General features: G+C 57.4%; 1 protein-coding gene across 2 annotated transcripts in view; it reads left to right on the top strand.

Moving 5' to 3' along the window:
• Uvssa (UV stimulated scaffold protein A) overlaps positions 1–20,212 on the top strand; it is a 28,589-nt gene extending 8,377 nt beyond the window's left edge. Inside the window, exons 7-13 of one of the 2 annotated variants that reach the window (XM_042671010.1) lie at positions 4,805–4,913; positions 14,517–14,679; positions 15,043–15,165; positions 15,728–15,911; positions 16,410–16,518; positions 18,017–18,191; positions 20,058–20,212. In XM_042671010.1, coding sequence (XP_042526944.1) covers positions 4,805–4,913; positions 14,517–14,679; positions 15,043–15,165; positions 15,728–15,911; positions 16,410–16,518; positions 18,017–18,191; positions 20,058–20,151 — 957 coding nt within the window. In that variant the 3' untranslated portion in view covers positions 20,152–20,212. The other variant, XM_042671011.1, reaches the window with a different exon arrangement.
• Positions 20,213–25,402: the final 5,190 nt, after the last annotated feature.

Below are 25,402 nucleotides of genomic sequence, written 5' to 3'. Positions count from 1 at the left end.
GCAGGGAAACTAAATCAGCCTCGCAGGGACCTTGTGCTGCGGTGGGGCCAGTAAACAACCTCCATCACCCTGAAGGCCAGGCCCACACCTGGTGGAGAGCAGGGAGGGTGGAAGCACACATTCCTGAGAGGCCAGCCCTGGGCTGGGAGCGCCGCAGCGTGGCCTGGCGACGCCTCTGTCCCCGGCGTTGCGCTTCCCTCGGACCTCACTGCTCAGCTCCTCCTTGTTACTCCCTTTTTATTTTCCCCGCGTTGGTCAGTCATGGAGCTTGAACTCGGCTTGGGCGCTGTTCCTGAGCTTTTGTGCTGAAGGCTAGTGCTCTACCACACTGAGCCATAGCTCCACTCTGGTTTGAGGTGGTTCATTGGAGATAAGAGTCTCATGGACTTTCCTGCCAGGCTGGCTTTGAACTGTAGTCCTCAGATCTCAGCCTCCTGAGAAGCTAGGATGACAGGCCTGAGCCACTGGCTCCCAGCATTTTATTCCTTTAATTCCAGGATTAGTCCATTTTTCAGATGAGAAAACTGACTCTGGAGGAGCCTGTGTGAGCCATGGGCACTGGGGGCCGGGCCGTGGGGCAGAGCATGGCCTTGGGGTACCAGAGGCTGCTCAGCATGCTCTGAGAGCCCTGTCCACCGTCTCCCTGGAGTTACGGGGCCAGTGCATGGGCCCATGTCCCATCTCTGCATACTCTGTGTCTGCAGATGTCTGCCCCACGTCTCTGTTCGTCGTGGGCCAGGCCTAGCCCCTCCTGGGCAGCTTTCTCTGCAAGCTCTTGGGGTTCTAGGTACAGAGGTGCTGGTGACATTGCAAGGTGATTTTGTATTCCTTTGGCTGTGATAATGGACGTGGTCGTGATCATGTGTAGTGATAAACTGCATACATATTATGCAGAATCCCAGGAAAAGAGACTGCTTACTCTGGCCACGCGTCCACTGGGCATACGCACTGCGCACCAGCAGGCCGACACCTACAAGGGCCGGTGCGCCTGTGCCATCCTGCTCTGAAGCTGTGTTGTGAGATCTCTCTGGAGAATGTGTGCGGGCTTCAGTGCCTGCTCTGCGTCCACTCCAGTGTGACTGGACCCGCCAGGTGCCTGTCCCTGCACGCTGGCCAGCACGCCCTCGTCCTCTGAAGGCGTCCGTCCCTGGCAGCCGGAGATGCACATGAGATATTGGCCTGGCCGGGCAATTTGCACGGCCTTCCCGGGAGGGCATTAGCATATAAATAGCAGATGCAATGACGGCCATCACAGCTGAGCACGTTTAATTTTTAGTTTATAAGATAGAATGGGTTTTTAAATGCATAGCCATCAAGCCGCTGAAAGACAAATGCAGTTTGGAACTCACTTGTCTGACGAGGCCTTACATCATTTTTTTTTAAAAGGGAAATAGACACACATAAAACTGGACAAAAGTGATTTCTTGGGTGGAAAGTAATTGAGATTGCGCACCAAGTTAATTAGATCGTACGAAATTTATTTAATGGTCCCAGCTGCATCTCCGGCCGAGGGCCTGTAGTCTGCCTGCTTCCCGGTGCCGCGTGCCTCCACCCATTCCTTCGCAAATAATTAGCACTCACCACCCCCGCTCTGTCAACTGATTGCGTTGTATATTTTAGCCATTTTATTGCTTGTTTAATTATGATCATGGAGACTCATTTTTCTAAATCCTTTTAACTGTGGATGAAAATCAATTTGTATAAAACCCACAGTGTTCCCCCCCCCCCCAGCCTGGTAGCAGCATCATGTCATGTGAGTGGAGTGGTTGGCCCTACGGTGGGGGGGTCTGCAGTTCCCACCTGGGCTCTGACCCCCTGCCCTGACCTCTGAGGACCTTACCTGTCAGGGAAGGTGGAGGTGCACACAGCCTGCCCCGCTCCGGGGCCGAGGACACAGCTCCCAGTGGGGCTAAAAGCAAATTGCTCTCCAGCACATTTTCCAAGCCTGACCCTCTGTTTTTTTTTTGTTTTTTTTTGTTTTTTTTGCTGGTCCTGGGGCCTGTACTTTGGGCCTGGGCACTGTCCCTCAGCTCTTCAGCTCAAGGCTAGCACTCTACCACTTGAGCCACAGCGCCACCTCCGGCTTTTTTCTTTCTGCTTATGTTGTGCTGAGGAATGGAACCCAGGGCCTCAGGCATGCAAGGCAAGCGCTCTACCACTGAGCCACCTTCCCAGCCCAATCCTGACCCTCTTGAAGACGCCTCACCCCACACCCCAGGCATCGGGCCCCTGTGCGGGCCCTGCACCTCATGGCTGGCCTTGGGTGCTGTCTGACCTGATCTGTGACCTTGAGGACAGTTGGCCTGTCTGCCAGGCTGTGTGTGAGTTTTAGAGGTGAAGGAGACCCATCCCGGTCCTCAGGACTGCTCCCTTTCCCTGGGGCCCGCCCCCTTGGGCCACAGCCTTCCTCCTCTCTGAACCAGCCCTGGGTGAGATCTCTGAGCAGGTCACATGGTTGGCCCAGCAGCCTGTGGCATAGCGCTCACTCCTCCTCCATATTGGAAACGCACCACTGGCCCCTCAGGAGCAGCACATCTGCTGTCAGCTGTCCCCAGCAACTTTGGCATCCTGGGTTTGCAACAGCCCTGTTCATCAGATAAGGATTAAAGCCTGAGGACAGAAGCTTCCACGCTTTCCAGTTAGTATTAGTCCTTAAAGCTCTGGCTGGCTGGAGGGTTTACAGCAGAGGATGGCCGGTGAAGGTTACTGTGGTCCAAGAGAAACTCTCAGGAAAGACTCTGAAAGGTTCCTTGTACTGGAGGCCGGTGGAGGCCTCCCCAGTGCAACTTCGGAACGATGGGGCCTAGAGTTCCACCTTTAGCCACAGAAACGAACAGTTTTAGCTGAAGAGAAAGAAGGTGTAATTCCTAGTCGTTAGTGAAGCTTGGGGCTCCTCCCGGGGGTCAGCAGTCACCCCTCTGTTCTCCTCACACCAGAAAACAAAGCCAGGCCTCTGTGTGCCTCCGGGTGTTTCTGTTTCATTTTTTTAGGAAATGAAAATTTGATAAAAAGTCCTCAGTGAAATTCAAGGGTGTGAGCCGTAAGCATAATACTTTATGAAAATCACCCCCATATTTAAAATCTGGCACTATATGTTATGCATTGTAGCACCCAGTCCACATCTACCTTTTAGAAAATTAAAACACATAAATTCTGTTTAGTGTTTGATACGCACTGCACTAGCCGAGACCGTAATGCCCTAAAACCTTGGGCTGCTTTCCACCTTTCATAAATTCCTGGGTAGATTCTATACAAAAATAATTTTCAGGTCCGTGGCTCATTGTTATTCAAACGTGATTGATGGTCGTCATTTGCTCAGCTCGGGAGTTAAGTGCCCCTGTCATTTCCAAAGAGTATAATTGGGACGTTTCACAGGTCAGCGGTGAACAGGCTTCCCTTTTGATCAGTGTTAGACTGATAACAAAAATTACAGTTTCTCATGATTAATGTCTCCTGTGCTTCCCAGATGCACAGCCATGGGCCATACCTAAACAAAGTACATTTACATCTGATTATGCCTCTTGGGCAGCCGTGTCCCTGGCAGGGCACTGGACCCAGCAGCCACAGCCAGATGTGGCTTGCCGATGCCCAGGCCCTAGGGCCTGGTTCTACCTAGGTGGGCCCCTCTGAGCCAGAGTAAGCTGGTGGAGCACCGCAGGCCTGTCTCCCCAGGATCTGCAACTCACTCAGCTTGGGGCTCCTCCCGGGGGTCAGCAGTCACCCCTCTGTTCTCCTCACACCAGAAAACAAAGCCAGGCCTCTGTGTGCCTCCGGGTGTTTCTGTGGAGATAGAAAGTGGATGCAGGGGTCAGAGTGACTGGGTTCTGCAGCTTTTCTCTTCCAACTCTGTAAAGGTTCCCCTTGTGGCCATTCATTCACAGGGCCCTCCTGTCAGCTCAGTCCTGGTTATGGGGCTGGGGGGGGGCTCACGTGGTAGGCGGGAAGTGGGGAAGAGGTTGGATGGATGGGTTGCTAGCATCCTGCCCCAGCTAGGCTGGTGGGAAGAGCTCACCAGCCACGCCTGCTCCCTTCACTGGTGGTGGCCACAGCTGTGAGCGCGGTGTGCGGCCGCCCCCCAGCCCCCCGCCCCAGGCATCCTGCTGTCTGGAAGCCATGTGGGCCCTTGGCGATGGCTGCCCCTGTTACTGGTAGGAAGTAGCAGGTCTTCCTGCCTCAGGGCGGAGGGCACCCCGGGGTGTTAGGACTCACAGGCCAGCAGGGGGCAGTATCAGACGGCTTGTAGTATCTGATTCCCAGGGCTCCGCCACACTTGAGCCGGTTTAGGTTTTCAGGTAGACTCTCCTGCTTTTGCGTGGGGCCAGAGACAGAGTGATCCTCTGCCTACACCTCCTGGGATTACAGGGGCACACAACATGCCTATTTTGTTGGTTGAGATGGAGTCTCACTAGCTTTTTGCCTGGACTGGCCCAGACTGCCATCCCCACGAGCTCCCCTCCGCCTCCTTGCCTCTTGAGTGACTGCTGCCTAACACGTGTGGGAAGCGTCTGCAGATGGTCTGTCCTGAGGCTGGGAGCCATGCTGGCTCTTCACAGGGATGAGAGGAAGGCCAGGCCAGGCCAGGTGTGCAGCAGGCCTGCTGTGGCCGTGGTGAGGCTGGCCTGGCCTCTGTCAGGCATAGCCTGAGACAGCCTGCCCCAAGGTGGACCCAGCCCAGCCCAGGTGGATTCCGAGCTGTGGGAAAGCCCTCCGGAGCAGTCTCCTGCCAACCTCTGCTCCAACAGCACTTCCCATCCCAGGGTCTGGTGGTCTTATTTTTCCTTGGGGGTGGCGGGTATTTCTACAGGTAGAAGACCTGGAGGACAGGGAGGAGGAGGACGATGAAGACTTTGAAGAGGTTCCTGAGAAGGAGGGTTATGAACCCCACATCCCTGACCATTTGCGGGCTGCGTGTGGTGAGTTGTGGGCCAAGGAGGGGGATGGGCGTGGGGGCGGGGCCGCCTGCGGAGGACGGTCCCCCCTCTGCACATTGTCTTTAGGCTGAGAACCCCTCCCTGGCTGGGGAGCTGGGTCCACCTGGCCTGGGAGCACCTGGCCTGCCTCCCACCCCGCAGAACTAGATTGGAAACTGTCACTTCTGTCCAACTTTGTAGAGTTAGCAGGGCACTGGTGGCTCATGCCTTCAATCCTAGCTGCTCAGGATGCTGAGATCTGAGGATGAAGGTTTGAAGTCAGCCTGCGCTGGAAAGTCCACAGGTTTCTTAAAAGGCAGGGAGTAGAGGTGTGGCTTAAGCGGTGGAACACCAGCTTTGAGTGAAAAAGCCAAGCAAGAGCACAAGGCCTTGAGTTCAAGACTCAGGAGCAGTGCGTGCACGCGCACACACACCGTGAGGACCCACAGCCACACGCAGGTGTCAAGAGGGAAATGCCAACAAGCCTAGCTCCCGTGGTGAGACACAGACAGGCAAGGGGGTTTGAACTGGACTCTGCAATATGAGATGTGAACTTGCTGGAAGGATTGAGATGACTAGACGTCATGATGAAGACAACCCATCCGGGGTGTCGCGCCAAATTAACATGACCAGCCTTGTGCTTGCACCCCAGTGTGCCCACAGAGCTCCGTGGTACTGGGCGGGTCGCACCCTGGGGGCAGGGGAGTGCTGGAGGGTGCATGGTGAATGACCCTCAGGAGACCTGGGGCCGCTCCCTGCCCCGTGATGGTGTCTTCTCTCCTGGATGCCTGGTGTTTGGACTCATGCGTCACGTGGGCGCAGGGAGGTACTGTCCAGTGTCGTGGCCCGGCTCCGGGGCCTCTCGTCCTGCTAGCTGCTGCCCTCAGCTGGACGAGGCTCGGGCTCCAGCTCAGGAAGGTTCTCGGACTGGGCAGCATGGGCCAGTGGGCCTCTTCCCCCTTGGGAAGCGCTTGTAACAGGATGGCAGCGCAGCAGGCAACACCCAGCTGCGCTGCACCTGTGTGCCCGCCAGATCGCCTCTGCCCTCAGCTGTGTGTCTGTCCAGATCGCCTCTGCCCTCAGCTGTGTGTCTGTCCAGATCACCTCTGCCCCTCAGCTGTCTGTCCAGATCGCCTCTGCCCTCAGCTGTGTGTCCAGATCGCCTCTGCCCTCAGCTGTGTGTCCAGATCACCTCTGCCCTCAGCTGTATGTCTGTCCAGATCGCCTCTGCCCTCAGCTGTGTGTCCAGATCGCCTCTGCCCTCAGCTGTGTGTCTGTCCAGATCGCCTCTGCCCTCAGCTGTGTGTCTGTGTGTCCAGATCACCTCTGCCCCTCAGCTGTGTGTCTGTCCAGATCACCTCTGCCCCTCAGCTGTGTGTCTGTCCAGATCACCTCTGCCCCTCAGCTGTGTGTCTGTCCAGATCGCCTCTGCCCTCAGCTGTGTGTCTGTCCAGATCGCCTCTGCCCTCAGCTGTGTGTCTGTCCAGATTGCCTCTGCCCTCAGCTGTGTGTCCAGATCGCCTCTGCCCCTCAGCTGTGTGTCTGTGTGTCCGTCCAGATTGCCTCTGCCCTCAGCTGTGTGTCCAGATCGCCTCTGCCCCTCAGCTGTGTGTCTGTGTGTCCATCCAGATCGCCTCTGCCCCTCAGCTGTGTGTCTGTGTGTCCGTCCAGATTGCCTCTGCCCTCAGCTGTGTGTCTGTCCAGATCGCCTCTGCCCTCAGCTGTGTGTCTGTCCAGATCGCCTCTGCCCCTCAGCTGTGTGTCTGTCCAGATCGCCTCTGCCCCTCAGCTGTGTGTCCAGATTGCCTCTGCCCTCAGCTGTGTGTCCATCCAGATCGCCTCTGCCCCTCAGCTGTGTGTCTGTGTGTCCGTCCAGATTGCCTCTGCCCCTCAGCTGTGTGTCCGTCCAGATCGCCTCTGCCCTCAGCTGTGTGTCTGTCCAGATCGCCTCTGCCCTCAGCTGTGTGTCTGTCCAGATCGCCTCTGCCCTCAGCTGTGTGTCCAGATCGCCTCTGCCCCTCAGCTGTGTGTCTGTGTGTCCGTCCAGATTGCCTCTGCCCTCAGCTGTGTGTCTGTCCAGATCGCCTCTGCCCCTCAGCTGTGTGTCTGTGTGTCCATCCAGATTGCCTCTGCCCTCAGCTGTGTGTCTGTCCAGATCGCCTCTGCCCCTCAGCTGTGTGTCTGTCCAGATCGCCTCTGCCCCTCAGCTGTGTGTCTGTCCAGATCGCCTCTGCCCCTCAGCTGTGTGTCCAGATTGCCTCTGCCCTCAGCTGTGTGTCCAGATCGCCTCTGCCCCTCAGCTGTGTGTCTGTGTGTCCATCCAGATTGCCTCTGCCCTCAGCTGTGTGTCTGTCCAGATCGCCTCTGCCCCTCAGCTGTGTGTCTGTCCAGATCGCCTCTGCCCCTCAGCTGTGTGTCTGTCCAGATCGCCTCTGCCCCTCAGCTGTGTGTCCAGATTGCCTCTGCCCTCAGCTGTGTGTCCATCCAGATCGCCTCTGCCCCTCAGCTGTGTGTCTGTGTGTCCGTCCAGATTGCCTCTGCCCTCAGCTGTGTGTCTGTCCAGATCGCCTCTGCCCTCAGCTGTGTGTCCGTCCAGATTGCCTCTGCCCCTCAGCTGTGTGTCCAGATCGCCTCTGCCCTCAGCTGTGTGTCCAGATCACCTCTGCCCTCAGCTGTGTGTCCAGATCACCTCTGCCCTCAGCTGTGTGTCTGTCCAGATCGCCTCTGCCCCTCAGCTGTGTGTCCAGATCACCTCTGCCCTCAGCTGTGTGTCTGTGTGTCCGTCCAGATCACCTCTGCCCTCAGCTGTGTGTCTGTGTGTCCGTCCAGATCGCCTCTGCCCCTCAGCTGTGTGTCCAGATCGCCTCTGCCCCTCAGCTGTGTGTCCAGATCGCCTCTGCCCCTCAGCTGTGTGTCCAGATCGCCTCTGCCCTCAGCTGTGTGTCTGTGTGTCCGTCCAGGTCACCTCTGCCCTCAGCTGTGTGTCTGTGTGTCTGTCCAGATCACCTCTGCCCCTCAGCTGTGTGTCTGTGTGCCCGTCCAGATCGCCTCTGCCCCTCAGCTGTGTGTCTGTCCAGATCGCCTCTGCCCCTCAGCTGTGTGTCTGTGTGTCTGTCCAGATCGCCTCTGCCCTCAGCTGTGTGTCTGTCCAGATCGCCTCTGCCCCTCAGCTGTGTGTCTGTCCAGATCGCCTCTGCCCCTCAGCTGTGTGTCTGTGTGTCTGTCCAGATCACCTCTGCCCCTCAGCTGTGTGTCTGTGTGTCCGTCCAGATTGCCTCTGCTCCTCAGCTGTGTGTCTGTGTGTCCGTCTAGGTCGCCTCTGCTCCTCAGCTGTGTGTCTGTGTGTCCGTTCAGGTCACCTCTGCCCCCCAGCTGTGTGTGTGTCCGTCCAGGTCACCTCTGCCCTCAGCTGCTCATCTTCCTCCCTTGGCGCTGGGGCTGGGCTCCTGAGCCATCACCTCCCAGCCTGATTGCACCATGTTTTCCCGGCCTGGGCCTGTGCGTCCCACTTCTGAAGCCACACAGGCTGTGGCGGTGGCACTAAGGTCACTCACACCTTACCGGGGGGTCTGGGTCCCACAGTAGACCAGAAGAGACGAGCTCGGCACTGTCCTCAAAGAATAATCGTTTCCTTCCGTCCCTCTGGCCTGCGGTGTAGGAGTGGCCAGCAGTCCAGTGGTGCGCGAGGGGCAGCCTCTGCTCAGCCCCTTCGCTTGGTGAGACCTGACCTTACGAGCCGAGTGGGCACAGAACAGGGGAGCCCCGGCCGGCCCCCCGCGGGAAGGACTTGGCTTAGCACTTCTGTTTGGTGTGGCCGGTGACCGCGCATCTTGGCTTGTCACTGCCGGCCCTCCAAGCGCCGCAGAGGAAGTTCCAGCTGTCGGAGGCCTTGTGGTCCCTCCGGGGTTGCGGGGCACCTGATCTGACCTGTGCCCCCCGGGGGTGGCCCAGCATGGCCTCTGCAGGAGTCTTCCCAGCCCTGCTGTTGCCACAGGAGGAGTGTTGTGTCACTCCTGCCAGGTGCCGGTACTGGGGCTTGAACTCGAGACTGTGCACTCACTTGGCTCAGGGATGGTGCTGTACCACTCAAGCCAGTGCTTCCGTTGGAGAGCAACGCCAGGTTCCGCCCCTGAGGGTCGGGTGGCTTGTCAGGCAGCCGTGGCCGTGGCGGTGCCGGCTCTCTTCACCAGCCACACGACTCTCCTTCCTCCTGGTGCGAGCTGCGAGGCTGGGGAGAGAGCGGCAGACCCTGCCATGTTACTGCCTCTCGTTCACCTGTTCAGAACCGTCCTGAACCTCCGAGGCAGCCCTGGCGGCTTTAGTGGTTTGAGGCACATGTTTCCTGGTGTTCAAGCAGAAAACAGGCTGGGCTGGCAGCATGTGCCCTGGGGTGCAGCCACAATCCACACAGCATCCTGGCCAGTGCCCAGGCCTGGAGAGTCGGCGGGGGGGGGGGGGGGGGGGCAGAGGATCCCAGGTTCCAGGGCAGGGCCTCGGGGTGATGCCTGGAGCCCTCTCCAGGAAGGGCTGGGCAGACCTCCGGCAGGGATGGAGGGCTGGGCCCATCCCGACCTTGCGGGGAGGAGGCACCCCCGGCCTAATGAGGTGAGCAAGCGGCCTGGGGATTGGCTGGACAACCCTGTGTGGCTGGCCCAGTTCATAATACTAGTTTATATTCTGTCGCTGTTTTTCCAATTAAACGCAGGCAAAATCTGAAAGTGTTCGGTTCAGTCTAAATCCACACAGCTGAGGAAGCCAGGCTCTTTTTCTTTCTCATTTCTTTCTCTGAATTTTCACTGAGGGGCTTTTATCTTCCCCTTAATCCTACCATTTCTGTCAGGACATAATCTCTTTCTCAAATTTACATTTTAATTACAAGGCCAGCTGAACTAGGTAAAATCAATAATGTCAGCGCTCAGCAGCCTAACTTTGTGCGGAGCCCCAGCCTCTCCATTTCCTCCTATCGATTTATCTCTCCTACACTGTCTGCTTTAGTGCTTCAGGCAAATAGGTGCCACTTGGTCAATTTAAACAAAAAAGGGGATTTGGACATTTTTATGATTCTTTCTAAAAGCGTCCGTGGGAGGAAATCTGAGCCATGATACTGTGCCGCGTGCCTCGGGCGCCGCGTGCGGTGGTGAGGCTCTGGGGGGACGGCTCCTGGACGCCCACGGAGCCCGGGCGGGCGGGTGGGCGCTCTGCTTTTTGGGTTTTACTTTGAAAGTACGTCAGCGAGATTGATTTTCTACACAGTGGTGTGAAAATGGTGGTGTGTTCCGTGCCCTGAGTGTTTACCCTGCTCTAACACGCTTACCCATCTTCTTAATGGTTTAAAACAACAAATCAATGAAAAATATATTTCATTCTTGTAACTCTTAGGAATTCTCATATTGATCTTTTGGCTGCGATTGTATCTCTCTAAATGTCCCGTTGTTCACCTGCCAGCCTCCCTCCCCTCAGGCATATGTGTGTGGGCTGGGGTCTGTGTCAGTCAATCCTGAGAACGGAGTGAGTCTGGTGGCCTGGCATCCGTCCATCCGTCTTGCTGTCTGTCCATCTGTCTACATCCATCCACCCACTCACCCACCTACCTACTTATCTTTGTGAGTGTATGTGTGCCAGTCTTGGACTTGAACTCAGGGCCTGGCACTGTCCTTGAGAGCTTTTTTGCTCAAGGCTAGCGCTCTACCACTTGAGCTACAGCTCTACTTCAAGCTTTTTGGTGGTTCATTGGAGGTGAGAGTCTCACTGACTTTGCTGCCCAGGCTGGCTTCGGATGATAATCCTCAGATCTCAGCCTCCTGAATAGCTGGGACTACAGTCATCAGCCACTGGTGCCCGGCTTGCCTGCCACCTTCTGAATGCACAGAGCACCCAAGGCTCAGGGCTGCAAAGCCTGTGGGGCTGGTGGCTGACATGGCCCTGTCCTCTGCTCTCAGGAACCTTGCACGCGGGGCTGGCAGGTGCTTCCTGCTCGCTGAGCCGCAGCAGGTCTCTGTAACAGTCCTTCTGCTCTGAAGCAGCCACAGACATAGGTAAACACCTGCATGGTGACACGCGGCGTACGGAAGCAGGTGGGCGGATTTGAGGCTTGCCTCCGCGGGCAGCTCTCGGCGTCGGGTCTGCGTCAGGCTGAGCTCTGCAGCAGCAGGCCAGCTCTGGTGCCTCGCACGCCCGTGCCCCTGCACACCTCTGCCTTCCCAGACTTGTGTCCTCGCACACCCATGCCCCTGCACACCTCTGCCTTCCCAGACTTGTGTCCTCGCACACCCGTGCCCCTGCACACCTCTGCCTTCCCAGACTTGTGTCCTCGCACACCCGTGCCCCTGCACACCTCTGCCTTCCCAGACTTGTGTCCTCGCACACCCGTGCCCCTGCACACCTCTGCCTTCCCAGACTTGTGTCCTCGCACACCTCTGCCTTCCCAGACTTGTGTCCTCGCACACCTCTGCCTTCCCAGACTTGTGTCCTCGCACACCCGTGCCCCTGCACACTCGTGCCCACCCGGAGGCCCCCGGGACGGAGGAGGCTGTGTGCACCGTGACTTCCACGGTCATGCGCCCCTTTTACGCAACGTCCAGTTTTACTGAGGTTTGTATATGACCCTGGCTACCTTTTGGTTTTCGCTGTATGTCTTTTCCATCTTTATTTTCAGCCTCATTAACACTGTTTTTAGAGGTCTCATGCAGACATATATGCAAGCGTTCTTCACCTGGCCAGTCTTCTCCTGGGGTATTTAATCCATTTGATGCAGTTATTACCTTGTCCAGACATTTGGCATTTACCGCATACTTGTGTTTACAGCACTTTCTGTCTGATTTGCTGCTGCTGTGGTAGTGTTTGGCTTTCCTCTTTCTCCCATCTTTTATTTGGCAGAACAACTTTTCTCCTGCTGCTTTTAAGAAACATTATCTTTTTACGGTTATCCTAATTTTTAAGACTCATACATGTTGTTAGCATTCTCCGTTTACTTTTGGTTCTGGGGATGGAAGCCAGGACCTTCCCCATGCAAAGCATGTGCTCTAAACCAACTAGGCCCACTCATTCGAGGCTCTCATAGCTTTTCAGTTTCTGTACTGTCCCCTGCTTAAGTACAGAGCCCTGTCATTGCCCATTGCATTGGGTCATCCAGAGACCAACTCAATTCTTTGGTGGTGGGAGTGGGGCAGGAGCAGTAGACATTACAGAGCCCTCTGTTCTTTGTTTCCTCCCTTGTCTCAGCCCCCATCAAAGTTACTTCTCTTCCTGGTGGGTAGTGTACTTTCCAGCAGCGGGCCTTACATGCTGTCTCAGCTGGTTATAAAATTGTAGGAAGTTAGACACTGGTGGCTCACGTCTGTAATCCTAGACACTCAGGAGGCTGAGATCTGAGGATGGTGGTTCAAAGCCAGCCTGAGCAGGAAAAGCTGTGAGACTATCACCAGTTAATCACCAGAAAAACAGAAGTAGCACTGTGGCTCAAAGTGGTAGAGTGCTAGTCTTGAACCAGAGACCTCCAGGACAATGCCTGGGTCCTGAATTCAAGCCCCATGACTGACAAAACAAAAAACAAAACGAAACTGTAGGATGACTCTTCCTGCAGTTTCCTATCTTTCTCTTTGTTTTCCTCTCTTTCTCTCCCCCCTTCCTTTTTTTTGGGGGGGGTCATGGGGCCTGAACCCTTGGCCTGGACACTGTCTCTCAGCTCTTTAGCTCAAGGCTAGCACCCTACCACTTTAGCCACAGCGCCACTTCCAGCTTTCTGCTTATGTGGTGCTGAGGAATTGAACCCAGGGCCTCAGGCATGCGAGGCAAGCGCTCTACCACTGAGCCACCTTCCCAGCCCAGCCCCCCCCCCCTTTCTTTTTTCTCTCCTCTTTTTTTTTTTTTGTGCCAGTCCTGAGGTTCTTTTTGCTCAAGGATAGACTGTACCACTTTGAGCCACAGCTCCACTTCTGGCTTTTTGAGTAGTTAATTGGCAGTGGAAGCTTCATGACTTCTCTGCCCAGGCTGGTGTCAGGCTGCAGTCCTCGATGTCAGCCTTGGGAGTAGCTAGCATGACAGGTGTGAGCCACCAGCACCCGGCGGGCCCGCCCTCCCTTCTTGTGCTAGAGGTTGAACCCAGGGCCTCACACACGCCAGGCAAGCACTGTACCCCTGAGACAGAACTCTAGCCCTTTCCTATGCCCTGTGTTCACTGCTGCTCTTATAAGAGGAGCAGCAGTAGAATTTGTCCGCTTCTCCTGAACTTCAGTGTTCTTAAGCTTTCTGCAACATTTCCAGCCAAAGTTTTTCCTCTTGCTCTCAAAAAGCTCTCTGATACCAGGGAAGTTTGGCTAACCGCTTCTTAGCTGTGTTTCCACACTCCAGTTGTTTTTTCCTTTCTTCTGGGAATCCACAAATGAGGACACTGACACCAGTCTGTCCCTCACACCTCTGAGCTGAAGAGGTTTGCTCTGCGCTCCCGCCCCCCCCCATCTGCTGAGCCAGTGATTGTAGACTTGCCCCCTGTGCCTCTGTGCCCTTCCTTGCCACCCTTCCTTTTCTTGTTTCTTCTCTTTTCATGCTTTGTGCTGGTGGTCCTGGGGCTTGAACTCAGGGACTGGGCTCTGTTCCTGAGGGTTTTTTGCTCAAGGTTAGTACTACCATGTGAACCACAGTTCCACCTCTGGCTTTTTCTTTTTTAGTTTAATTATTATCTTTAAGTAGACTGGCCGTTGCTCATGTTCTCTCCAGCTTCCTTGGGCTTTCCCTTCTCGCTTGGTCTGGTGTGTGCATTCTGCTTTGTCAGACGCACATTGTAAAATTCTTTTTTTTTTCTTTCTTTTGTGACAAGGTGCATAGAAGGCGGTGCTGTGCGTTTGGTTCGGGCTGCTCTGGGCCCTGGGCAGGGGGCGAAGTGCAGGACTTGTTCTGGTGTGATACATGCAGGATGGGGCAGCCTTTGGAGCCCCAGCAGCCCTGTGGTGCCCTGCCAGAGAGGGGGCAGCGAGGGGCGGGGGCGGGTGCAGGGCCGGCCTTGCCAGCTGCTGGCCCTGGGCAAGGCAGGGTGGGCAGGTCTGGAGTGTGCAAGGTCTGCCCTTGTCCTGCAGGGACACAAGACCAGATATAGAAGTCTGTGCTGTCTGTCATGTCGTCTGGGGGCCCTGCAGAGGGGCCAGTGTCAGCCCCGTCCAGCCCAGGGCCTGCCGGCTGCTTGTCAGGAGCCTGGCGTCTGCTCTGCGGTCATGTGAGCTTGTGCACCCTGTGCCTGGCTCGTGGCTCTGGTGCCCTGTTTGCTCTCAAGGCCTTTGGCAGAAGCCGAGTACAGTCCCGGGCATATCCCCGGAGAGAAGTGCTGTGTGAGTCCCAGCTTAAAGCTTCCTCCATGTGCCCTGGGGGCGGTGGAGCCCGGGCTGCACGCAGTGGCGTGTCACGGTTGGGGTGTGCAGGCCCCGTCCCCCACACGGCAGCATGGGCTGTGGAGAACTCTGGGCAGGGCTGCAGCTGGTGACCCCATGTTAGCAGTGTCCCCAGCAGGGCTGCGTGGGCCCTGCCTGAGGCCCGGGTCAGGCCGCCGCGCCGCTGGCCACGGAGGCCACAGGGCGGGGCGGCGCAGCGCCTGGATCAGGTCTGTGTCTGTTTCAGGGCTGACAGAGACTCTGCGGAGAGACACGGCTGCAGCCACGGCCACCCAGCCCCTGCAGGCCAGGGTGAAGAGGTCTGAAGAGGCGCCAGACCCCACCTCTGCTGCCGCCCAGCCCTGGCGGCTCCCAGACCGCCGAGCCCCTCCGCCTCCCAGCGCCGCCAGGTGACGCCGCACGCCCTCTTCTCAGGCGCTCCTTTGAGCGCTGTAGAGCGTGCAGCTCCAGCAGGGCGGTACCTGCTGGGGTCTGCCAGGGCAGGGACAGAGACCCGGGGCAAAGATGCTCGTGGGGCACATGAGCCTGGGCCGTGCTCTAGAATGTGAGGTGGATGTGGGGGGACCCGGCCTGGCAAGCGTGGAGACCAGAGCCGGTGCTTAGCTTTGGCGCTAGCTGCACCTCGGCCGCTGCCCAAAGCCCGGGCCGTATGTGGCTGTGGCCGTGGCTTGTTCGCACTGGCACTGTACTGGGGTGGGGGGGGGCGTGGGGGCTGTACCAGAGGTGGGCAGCTAACGCCATGCTGTTCTCAGGGCACCGCTGGGACCAGAAGCCCAGAGGCTGGCCGCAGAGCGGGCCCGGGCGCCTGTTGTGCCCTTTGGAGCAGACCTGTGCAACTGGGGTCAGGAGCAGCCGGTGGCTGGGAAGATTCTCAAGTGAGTCCAGCAGAGCCAGCTTTGGGAAGCTGCTGCCTGGGAGCGGGCACAGCGCCCTTCGGGAACCGCTGGGAAGGCCAGGCCCAAAGCATGAATGGCCCCAAGAGTTCTCCAGAGCCCTGGGATGCTGCCTTCTCAGCCTGCAGCAGCCGGTCTCCCCCTCCCCCCCCCGCCCCCCCAGCTACCCTGAGCACTCATTCTTCCCTGGCAGCCACCAGGCAGGGCCCAGGCCAGAGGGGCGGGGGCTCCCCAGGGAGGAAGGTGGGGAGAGATGAGCACAGTCGCGGGAGCTGTGTCCAGGCCGCAGGGGGGCGGCCCGCAGGGGGGCGCTTGGGTCCGTGGTCTTGACCTGTTTGATGCCGTGGCCAGATCGAGTCCAGCTGAAGTGACAGTGTCCTCTGCCCCAGGAGGATTTGGGGTTTGGTAGGGTCCGTTCCCTTCCCAGGGTTGAGGGGCAGTTTGGGTGCTGTGGGGGACAGTTGCCCCCTCTTCTGGACACGGGGTAGCTGCCTTTCTATGAGGACCCTGAAGACGTTTTGAAGGTGTCTGGTCCACGTTGCAGATCCAAGTCTCAGCACCGCTTCTGGAAGCCCCATGAGGTAGAGGAGGAGACAGATAGTGCAGACGTCTCTGAGGTTCTCCGGAGCCGCCACATCACCTTTGCAGGAACATTTGAGCCCGTGCAGCACCGGTGCCGGGCCCTGAGACCCGACGGCCGGCTCTGTGAGCGCCAAGACCGGCTAAAGGTGAGGCAGTTGGCTGGGCCCGGATGGAGTAGCCAGAGGGAAGTCCTCCCTGGGCGTGGCACAAGCACCAAGGGGCCCTGGGGCGGGGCTGCCCTGCTAGCCACTGTCCATCAGAGCACTGTGTCCTGCCTGGGCTCTGGAGTCAGCTTCTGAGTGCCTCCATAGTGCCCAGGCCCCTTGTCCCTGTGAGGCTGGAGTCCTGGGGGGCGGGAAGGGGGTGCTAGGCTGCCCCACCTCCCACACCCTGGGCAGCTGGTCCACCCCCTGGCCTCCACACATCCCAGGACGCTGAGCTGGGAGTGCAAGAAGGCCAAGAGCCTGCAGACACGGCTGCAGACACAGAATGCAGGTTGAGACACGGTTGCCTCCGGCGGACTGATGCCAGGCCTCAAGCTCCGTTGCTGTTCCTGGGCCCCTCGTTCAAGGGGTATTGCTCACAGACTTCACGGGACCTTGCTTGACCATGCACCCCTGAGGGCTGTGTGTGCCTCTCTGCAGTGCCCATTCCACGGGAAGATCATCCCCAGAGATGACGCCGGGCAGCCTCTCGACCCAGAGCACAGGGCCCGGGAGCAGAGGCAGCGGCTGCAGCAGCCAGCACGGCCAGGTAGGGCTGGGCAAGGAGGGGGTGGGGGTGCAGGCACTAGGCCCAGCCTCCTCTGGGGAGGGCCGTGTCTGCAGGGGGGCGGGGGGCAGGCACTGGGCCCAGCCTCCTCTGGGGAGGGCCGCGTCTGCAGGCTCTTGGCCTTCTTGCAGTCCCAGCCCAGCGTCCTGGGATGTGTGGAGGCCAGGGGGTAGAGTGGGTCCTGACCCGTTAATCTGCGGGCCAGGCCTTCCCTGGTGGCTTGCACTCAGGAGCAAATTAAGTGCCTATTTTTGTGTCAGCCCTGAAGAGTATCTGGTTCTCCAGCCCTCGGTGGCTTGTTAACACACAGGTATCAGGCCTTGGGCTGAGCCACGCTGGCCAGTCAGATGTGAAATAGCGTCTCTTTACTAACTGCAGTATTGATCCCGCCCCGCGCACGGGGCACTTTTCTTTCCCTGGTGCTCACCTCAGTGACAATGCACGCGCAGCGCCGGGAAGGCCCGCGGCCCCAGCATCTATTGATTTTCTTCAAAGGCTTTTAAATTGCTCCTTCATTTTCCCGAGGTGCTCATTCCGTCTCCGCTGGGTGCCGGCGTTTTTCCTTGTGTTTAAACAATTGCTCTATTCACCGGGTTCCTAAACTGTGACGCCTTCTTATTACCGGGAGATAAACTGTTTGGACAGTTTTCCTTAATCTTGGATTAATCGCCCCTGTATCTGAACTGTGCAGCCCGAGTTCCTTCACTCCAAAAGTCAGCCTGGGAAGGCCGTGCCATCCGTCTGTCTGGGGTGCACAGCTGCTCCCCGGAGGAGCGTGGCCTCCGCACAGCCTGGCCCAGCGGCACCCTGCTGGCAAATACCACCTCTGCCCCCGTGCCCTGGCGCTGAGTTCCACAGAGTGTGGGGGTGTCTGGTGCACTTGGAGCCAGGCCCGTCTGTGGGCTGGGCCTGTCGGGGTGGGGTGGTCCTCCCCGCCTCCCTGGGGGGCCTCCCCGGCCAGGCCAGGCCCGGCCCGACCCACACCATGCTGATCCGTGGCTGCCTGCAGCCTCAGGCCCCAACCCCTGAGGGGCTTGGTGCCTTCACGTAGCTACCGTTTTCAGCAGCCCAGGGGTGAGCAGTGACATCATCATGCGTCTTCCTGGTGTGGAGAGGACGCTGGCTCATAACAGCTGGTGCCGGGCTGGCTTGCAGACGGCAGCCCTGCCTTGCTGAGTCGCACACCGTGTTTCTGAGGCATGTGCCAGGTTCCTGCGGCACAGGAGATAGCACTCGGCCCACCCGTACTTCCCAGCCTGGCAGCAGGTGTGTCTGAGAGCACCCAGCTGTCCAGCCTACAGGCTGGAAAGTACCGTGGTAGTCCCACTCCCTGGCCACAGCCTGGCCCTTCTGTGTCTGCCTCCTCTCGGGCCTGTGCCGAGTCAGCAGAGCCCGCCCTGTCTCCTGGGGCGGAGCTTGAACTAGGAGAACCGGCGCTGGAGTCTGGCAAGCATTTTCTAACATTGAGGGTTTTGTTCAGATTGGCAGGACCCTGAGTTTCTGAAGGACGTGGAGGCCGCCACAGGGGCAGATCTCGGCTCATCCAGGTATAGCAAGAAGGGCAAAGGGAAGAGGAAGAAACACCCCAACCTCACCGACCTGCAAGAGCGGGCCAACACCGCCCGGGCTCGCATTGGGAAGAAGGTCTTTGCCAAGTAAGAGCTGTCACCAGCCCCCTCCCATCCAGTCGGCAGACCCCCCACTCCAGTGGGACAGACCCCCCCCAAGTCCGGTGGGACAGACCCCCCCACTCCAGTGGGACAGGCCCCCCACTCCGGTGGGACAGACCCCCCAGTCCTGTGGGACAGACCCCCCAGTCCTGTGGGACAGACCCCTCAGTCTGGTGGGACAGAACTCCCACTCCGGTGGGATAGACCCCCCCAGTCCGGTGGGACAGACCCCCTAGTCCCCCCAGTCCGGTGGGACAGACCCCCTAGTCCCCTCAGTCTGGTGGGACAGACCCCCTAGTCCCCTCAGTCTGGTGGGACAGACCCCCCTCACTTTGGTGGGACAGACCCCCCACTCTAGGGGGACAGACCCCCCCCCCACTCCAGGGGTCAGACCCCTCAGTCCAGTGGGACAGACCCCCTGAGCTGCCCGGAGTTTCTCACTGGCGACTTCAGTGCTGGCCAGGGACGTGGGTCCCAGGGCCCTAATCCTGGGTGCCACGAGTGGTTTCCCGGGAGACGCTGTGCCTCCCGTCTGTACGTGGGAGCTGACTGGTGTGGCACCGGCCTTCCTCTCTGCCCTGCTCATTCACCCCAGAGGGCTCAGCGCTGGCCTTGCTGTGTCCACCCATCAGGGACAGTGTTGTCTTGGCAACACCCATGGGGAGGGGGGTTTGGAGGCCGGCGGCGGGGGCTCCCTGATACACCAGCTCTTACTGGATCCAGATCCAGCACCAGCCAGGGTCCAGGCCACCCATCTGCAGCCCTGCACAGACAGGCACCCGCCCCGGGCCCTCCGCCAGCCATCAGACACGCCAGCGTGGTCAGGCAGTGTGGTTAGCGCCCCACAAGGCTATTGGCTCTCTAAGGCTGATGCCAGGATACTGTCCATGGCCTTTCCCTGGGACCCTGGGAACGTGGTCAGGATTCCTGTGGGAGGAGGCTGCTCCTGCCCGGCTCCGGGGCCCTGGCCTGGAGGAGCCCTGAAGAGCAGCCTCCCAGCCCGTGGCCCTGTGGCCTGGCAGGCGTGGCCCCTGATCCAGGGCCAGGGCTGAAAGCAGTCGCAGCCTTTCAAGTTGAGAGCGCCAGGCCAGCTGCCATGGGTCAGCCGGGGAGGGTATCAGGCTTCCTGCAGCAGTGAGACGGGGCAGGAGCTGGAGCCAGAGCCGGAGCCGGCTCCCAGAGCAGCGCGCCCTCAGAAAAGCCAGGCGTCGGAGGAGGGAGCCCAGCAGAGGCTCCCAGCCTTCAGAGGTTGGGGCAGGAGACGACCCAGCATGGCCAGTCAGGCCTGTGTTCTGGATGGGGCTGGGAGGGTGTGGCCGGGCGGGCTCGGGCCTTCCTCTCCCCATGTCCCACAGTGCAGCTCCATGTCTGGCCACCCGGTGAGCTGGCAGTGGGCGTGAAACCTGGGTGTGGGGGTCCACACATGGCCACCCGGTGAGCCTGGGAATGAAGCCTGGGAATGAAACCTGGGTGTGCGGGTCCACACATGGCCACCCGGTGAGCCTGGGAATGAAACCTGGGTGTGGGGGTCCACACATGGCCACCCGGTGAGCCGGCGGCGGCGGTGGGAGTGAAACGCAGCAGTCCCCGGCCCGAGGGGCAGGGCCTGCGAGGTGCTTCCTGGAGGGCCGGCCAGGCGGTGCTGGATGCAGCCTGGGGTCCTGGCAGCGCCTCGCAAGCCTGGAGGTGCCCAGGCCCCTCCTGGGCAGAGGCGCTGCTGTGGGCTCCTGCTCCGGGGCTGCGGCGTGGTGCTGTGTCGGCCTCCCCGTACACGGGATGGCACCCACAGGACGTCTGCAGACAGCCCCCCCGCGACCCCTCCTAAGTGAGTCTTGCTTCGCTCTCTTCCAGGGCAGCGGTGCAGAGAGTAGTTGCTGCAATGAACCAGATGGACCAGAAGAAGCACGAGAAGTTCGCAAACCAGTTTAACTATGCGCTGAATTAAAGCACTGGGCCTGTGTGCTGCACTGTCCCAGGCCCAGGGCGCAGGCCTGAGCAGAGCCGTGGCTGGCTGTGTGTTCGTGTCAAGTCCAGGAGATGCGTAGAGACGCCATAGGGGTCCAGGAGCAGAGCTTGGTACAGGGCGCTTGCCCGGCTGGCATGAGGACCACAAACAGAAGTGGCAGCCCATGCCTATAATCCCAGCTTCGCAGGAGGCTGGCATAAAGATAGCAGCACAGGTGTCGTGGTTCACACCCGCAATCCCAACTGCACACAGGCAGCAGTCTAAGGTGCCTGAACAAAAGTGACCGTCCTCCAAAACCTGAGCCAAGGGTGTGCGCAGGGGGTGGAGCACCTGCTAGCAAACATGAGGCCTTGAGGCCAACCGGTGTCACTTAAAAACGCCCTTCAGGATGGCCGGCCTCTCAGTGCTCAGAGCAGCTGTCCATCCTCCCCACAGTGACCAGTGCTCAGAGCAGCTGCCCATCCCCACAGTGGCCAGTGCTCAGAGCAGCTGTCTGTCCATCCCCACAGTGACCAGTGCTCAGAGCAGCTGCCCGTCCATCCCCACAGTGACCAGTGCTCAGAGCAGCTGCCCATCCATCCCACAGTGACCAGTGCTCAGAGCAGCTGTCCATCCATCCCAGTGACCAGTGCTCAGAGCAGCTGTCCATTCCCACAGTGACCAGTGCTCAGAGCAGCTGCCCATCCCCAGTGACCAGTGCTCAGAGCAGCTGCCCATCCATCCCACAGTGACCAGAGCAGCTGCCCATCCATCCCACAGTGACCAGTGCTCAGAGCAGCTGTCCATCCATCCCATAGTGACTAGTGCTCAGAGCAGCTGCCCATCCATCCCACAGTGACCAGTGCTCAGAGCAGCTGTCCATCTATCCCGACAGTGACCAGTGCTCAGAGCAGCTGCCCATCCCCAGTGACCAGTGCTCAGAGCAGCTGTCCATCCTCCCCACAGTGACCAGTGCTCAGATCAGCTGTCCATCCATCCCACAGTGACCAGTGCTCAGAGCAGGTGTCGGTCCTCTCCATAGAAGCCATAGAAATAACCCCTCAGACCTGGACGGTCTGAAGCACAGGATGCTTCTTTCTTGAATTGGTCCCTGATGTTGGGGCTTAAAGTTGGCCTGATCTCTTGGTGACGTTTGTTTATGGCTTGCACTGTACTACTTGAGCCATACCACTGGCCCAGCATTTTGCTGGTTAATTGGGGATAAAACAGACGTTCCTGCCTGGGCCAGCCTCTAACCTGCATCCTCAGCTGTCTGCCTCCTGAGTCGCTGGGATTACAAGCGGTAGCCACAGCCCCCGGGTGCCCACACTGCTTCTAATACACACAGGAACTGCCTGGGCGTGTTGCGGGGCAGAGCGTGGAACTGCTGCTCTGCCTGTCTAGGACTGCTCTGTTGAGCTCCTGAGCCGGCACCCAGGCCGGTCACCTGGTCTCCCTCCTGTCCCCGCCCAGTGTGCTGCTCTACTCAGCATGGGTCTTGTGGCTGCTGCTCCCGCCGGGAGGCCCTGAGGAATCCCTGTGTGTTCAGGTGTTCGTATGGATGTGAACTCATTTGTTTGGGTCTAAACTTGGAATGAATTGCTGATTCTTACAGTAACTGTTTAACTTTCTGAAGAGCTTCCAGGCGTTCCCCAAGGCAGGTGCATGGATGGGTGTTCCCGCCCCCAACTTCTGAGAGCTGCAGCTACTGCACCTTGATCCCAGCTGGTGCTCAACCACTTGAACCATGCCTCCACTTTTAGCTTTTTAATATTACAAAGGTGATGTACAGGGTTACGCTTCCATGAATCTGGTCATGAGTACATTTCCTTTTCGACAGTGTCACCCCTCCCTGGTCTGGGCTTTTTGCTCTTAATTGGAAGTAAGAATTTCAAGGATTTGCCTGTTGGGCTGACTCCACACTGCGATCCTCAGATCTGCCTCTTACATAGCTAGAATTACAGGCCTGAGCCACGGGCGCCCAATAAGTTTTAGCTCTTAATGTATATATATATATTTTTTGGTGGGGGGATCCGGTCGTGGGCCTGAACTCTGGGCCTGGGCGCTGTCCCTCAGCTCTTCAGCTCAAGGCGAGCGCTCTACCACTTGAGCCACAGCCCTACTTCTGGTTTTCTGGTGGTTTACTGGAGATAAGAGTTTCACAGACTTTACTGCCTGAGCTGGCTTTGAACCGTGATCCTCAGATCTCAGCCTCCTGAGTAGCTAGGATTACAGGCGTGAGCCACAGGCACCCAGCTTCAGTGCCTTTTTAATGACGCCTTGTGTGTAGTGTGAAGCAGGGTCAGGCCCATAGGCACAGGTGGATGTCTGATTGTCCCAGCACTGTTTGGTGGAAAAATTATACTTTCCCTGTTGAACTTTCTTGGCACCTCATTTGAACATCAGCCCTGAGTCTGACTTGTGATTTATTTCTGGGCACGATTTCCCTGTCCAGCTTTGTTGTCTTTCAGGATTGTTTGGTCTTCCTGGACCCCTGTATTCCCAAATGAACTTCAGGATGGTTTTGTTGTTTTCTCTGTGTACATATGAAAAAGCAGCTGAAATTTTGATAGAGATTGCATTCCATCTGTCAGAGAATAATGTTCTCCTAATGATAAGGCCCCTGATTCATGAATGTCTGGTATCTCCCATTTAGTTGAATCATTCTTTATTTAACCGTATTTTATGACATTTAGTGTCTGAGTCTTCCACTTATTTTATACAGTATACCTCTGGGAGCAGCAGATATCTTAGTGGTGGCCGCCTGAGCTGGGATCTGCGCGGGGTCTTACCCCGTCTCTACAGGGTATGTGTCCAGTCTGTGTCTGCCCCATTGCATCCTGGTCTCCGACTCGGCCTGGTGATGAAGGGAGGCCGGTTGGTTGGTTTGCTCCTGGCTGAGTGGGAGCAGTTCCTTCAAGTCTCCTTGGTGGTTCCACGGACGTTTCCAGCTCCTTCTCCATCTGGGCCCCCGTCTCTAGCTCACAGTCATACAGAGAAAACAGCATCGAGAACACCCGCTGGTAGTGAGTCCCCTCGTCTTGTTTTTATTAGCACCGGGCAGTTGCTCTGTCCTGTCCATGGGTGTGCTGTGTTCTCTGGCAAGACTCACCCCCACCCCCAACCCCCTCCCTTCTCCCCTACCCAGACCACTAGTCCTTTCTTCCTTCATTCTGCGGAGCTAGCTACTCTTGGCCATGTTAGCAATGAGGTGAGGCAGGATTAACTTGGGAATCTGAGATGATTGGTTTTGTTTGATCCTCAGAAGTTCCTACCAGCCTGGTCCAGTTGCTCACGCCCATAATCCTGCTACTCAGGAGTCTGAGGTCTGAGGATCTCAGTTCAAAGCCAGCCTGGACAAAAAAAGTCCATGAGACTTTTTTTTTTTTTTTTTTTGGGTCCGGTCGTGGGGCCTGAACTCTGGGCCTGGGCGCTGTCCCTCAGCTCTTCAGCTCAAGGCTAGCGCTCTACCACTTGAGCCACAGCACCACTTCCGGCTTTTTTCTTTTTGCTTATGTGGTGCTGAGGAATTGAACCCAGGGCCTCAGGCATGCAAGGCAAGCGCTCTACCACTGAGCCACCTTCCCAGCCCCTCCATGAGACTCTTATCTCCAATTAATCACCAAAGCTGGAGGTGGAGCTCAAGTGGTAAAGCTCTAACCTTGCACCAAAAAGCTCAGGACAGTGCCCAGGTCCTGAGTTCAAGCCCCAGGACTGGCACCAAAAAGAAAAGGAGCCTGTTACATACTTTAAACGCCTCATTTTAATTTTCAAACACTACTTCAGGGCACTCAGTTTCCCTAGAAACCAGCAAGGCCTGTTGTGGAGCTGCTACAGGAGGTTCTGACTTCCTTGGTGAAATGATTTGGTAGCATACAGACAGAGGTACTTGGAACTGTCAGCCTTTTCTGTCTTTTCTGGGGACCTTACAAAGTAATTCCTTTCAGAAATAGGATTACTTCATTGTCGTTTCCATAGCCAAGTCCTAATTTTTTGTTAATTCTACTCCTTAGGAATCGAGACTTTCTGTGTTCTTATTCAAATTTTGTATCTCACTTTCGTCTCTGAAACGCCCTCTCCCTCTTGGTCCTGGGCTCGGAGGCATGCTGATCGAGTGATCGAGGTTACCTTGTCCTGGAAAGGAAAGCTTTACTTTGTAAGTTTGATCCAGACACTTGCTTTTTAAGTATTTAAGGTTGAATAAAGGAAGAATATAAAGGAAGTGAAGTGTCTCCGTGTGCTGTGCCCAGCGCCTGTCTTCGGGGACATTGTGAGTGCCAGGCAGTTTGTCTCGCTTCCTTATCTACATCTACGCAGCTCTTGGGTTGATTCTTCCTATTGGAGTCATCAGGTGCAATTCTGACCTTGCTACAGCAGATCGAGTCAACAAGTCACCCATCAAATGGAAAACAGAGGAGAGCGGCTTTTGGATGGAGTCGCTGTCACACATCTGTTCAGAACGGTCACAGTTCTGCATCCGGTGGATGCGTCTAACGTGCTGGGGAACCAGAACGTTGCAGGCTTCCTGGCCTTGAGGCCCAGCAGGGTGGCGTGGCAGAGGGGAGGGCTGGTCCCATGCCTGTGGAGACACAATTTTGATGGGATTCCTTTTATTTTTCTTGCCTAATTGCTTTGGCTAGCACCTCCAATCCAATGTTAAATAGACGGATGGATGGCAGGGGAAGACCGTTCCCGATTGTGGTGGGAGAAGGAAAGCTTTCCCGTCTGCCGCACTGGGATGCGGCACTGGCTGCGGGACTTCAGGTGTCCCCTGTCTGACTCCTGAGGAAGTCCTCCCCACCTCCTTCTTTGAATGCTTTTTTTTGGGGGGGGCCTGGTCATGGGGCCTGAACTCTGGGCCTGGGCGCTGTCCCTCAGCTCTTCAGCTTAAGGCTAGCGCTCTACCACTTGAGCCACAGCGCCACTTCGGCTTTTTTCCTTGTGCTTATGTGGTGCTGAGGAATGGAACCCAGGGCCTCAGGCGTGCGAGGCGAGCGCTCTACCGCTGAGCCGCTTCCCAGCGCCGTCTTTGAATGTTTTTGTCCTGAGATTGAAATGCAGCAGATGCTTCATTTCTCCTACTGCCAAATACTCTTTCTGCTACCTCCGTTGAGACGGTGGTGATTCTCTCCTTTCGTTCCTCGTGTTCTACAGCTCATTTGCTGAACTAAGCTTGCATTCAGGCATAAGCTCCAATTCCCTGAGGTACAGCACCCATTTCGTATGGTGCTGGGTATTTGCTAGCATGTTA

The sequence above is a fragment of the Dipodomys spectabilis genome, unplaced genomic scaffold (genome assembly GCF_019054845.1).
Source record: "Dipodomys spectabilis isolate Male_0828 unplaced genomic scaffold, ASM1905484v1 ptg000594l, whole genome shotgun sequence".
Lineage (NCBI taxonomy): Eukaryota > Metazoa > Chordata > Mammalia > Rodentia > Heteromyidae > Dipodomys > Dipodomys spectabilis.
This window is presented reverse-complemented; position numbering and strand designations above follow the sequence as displayed.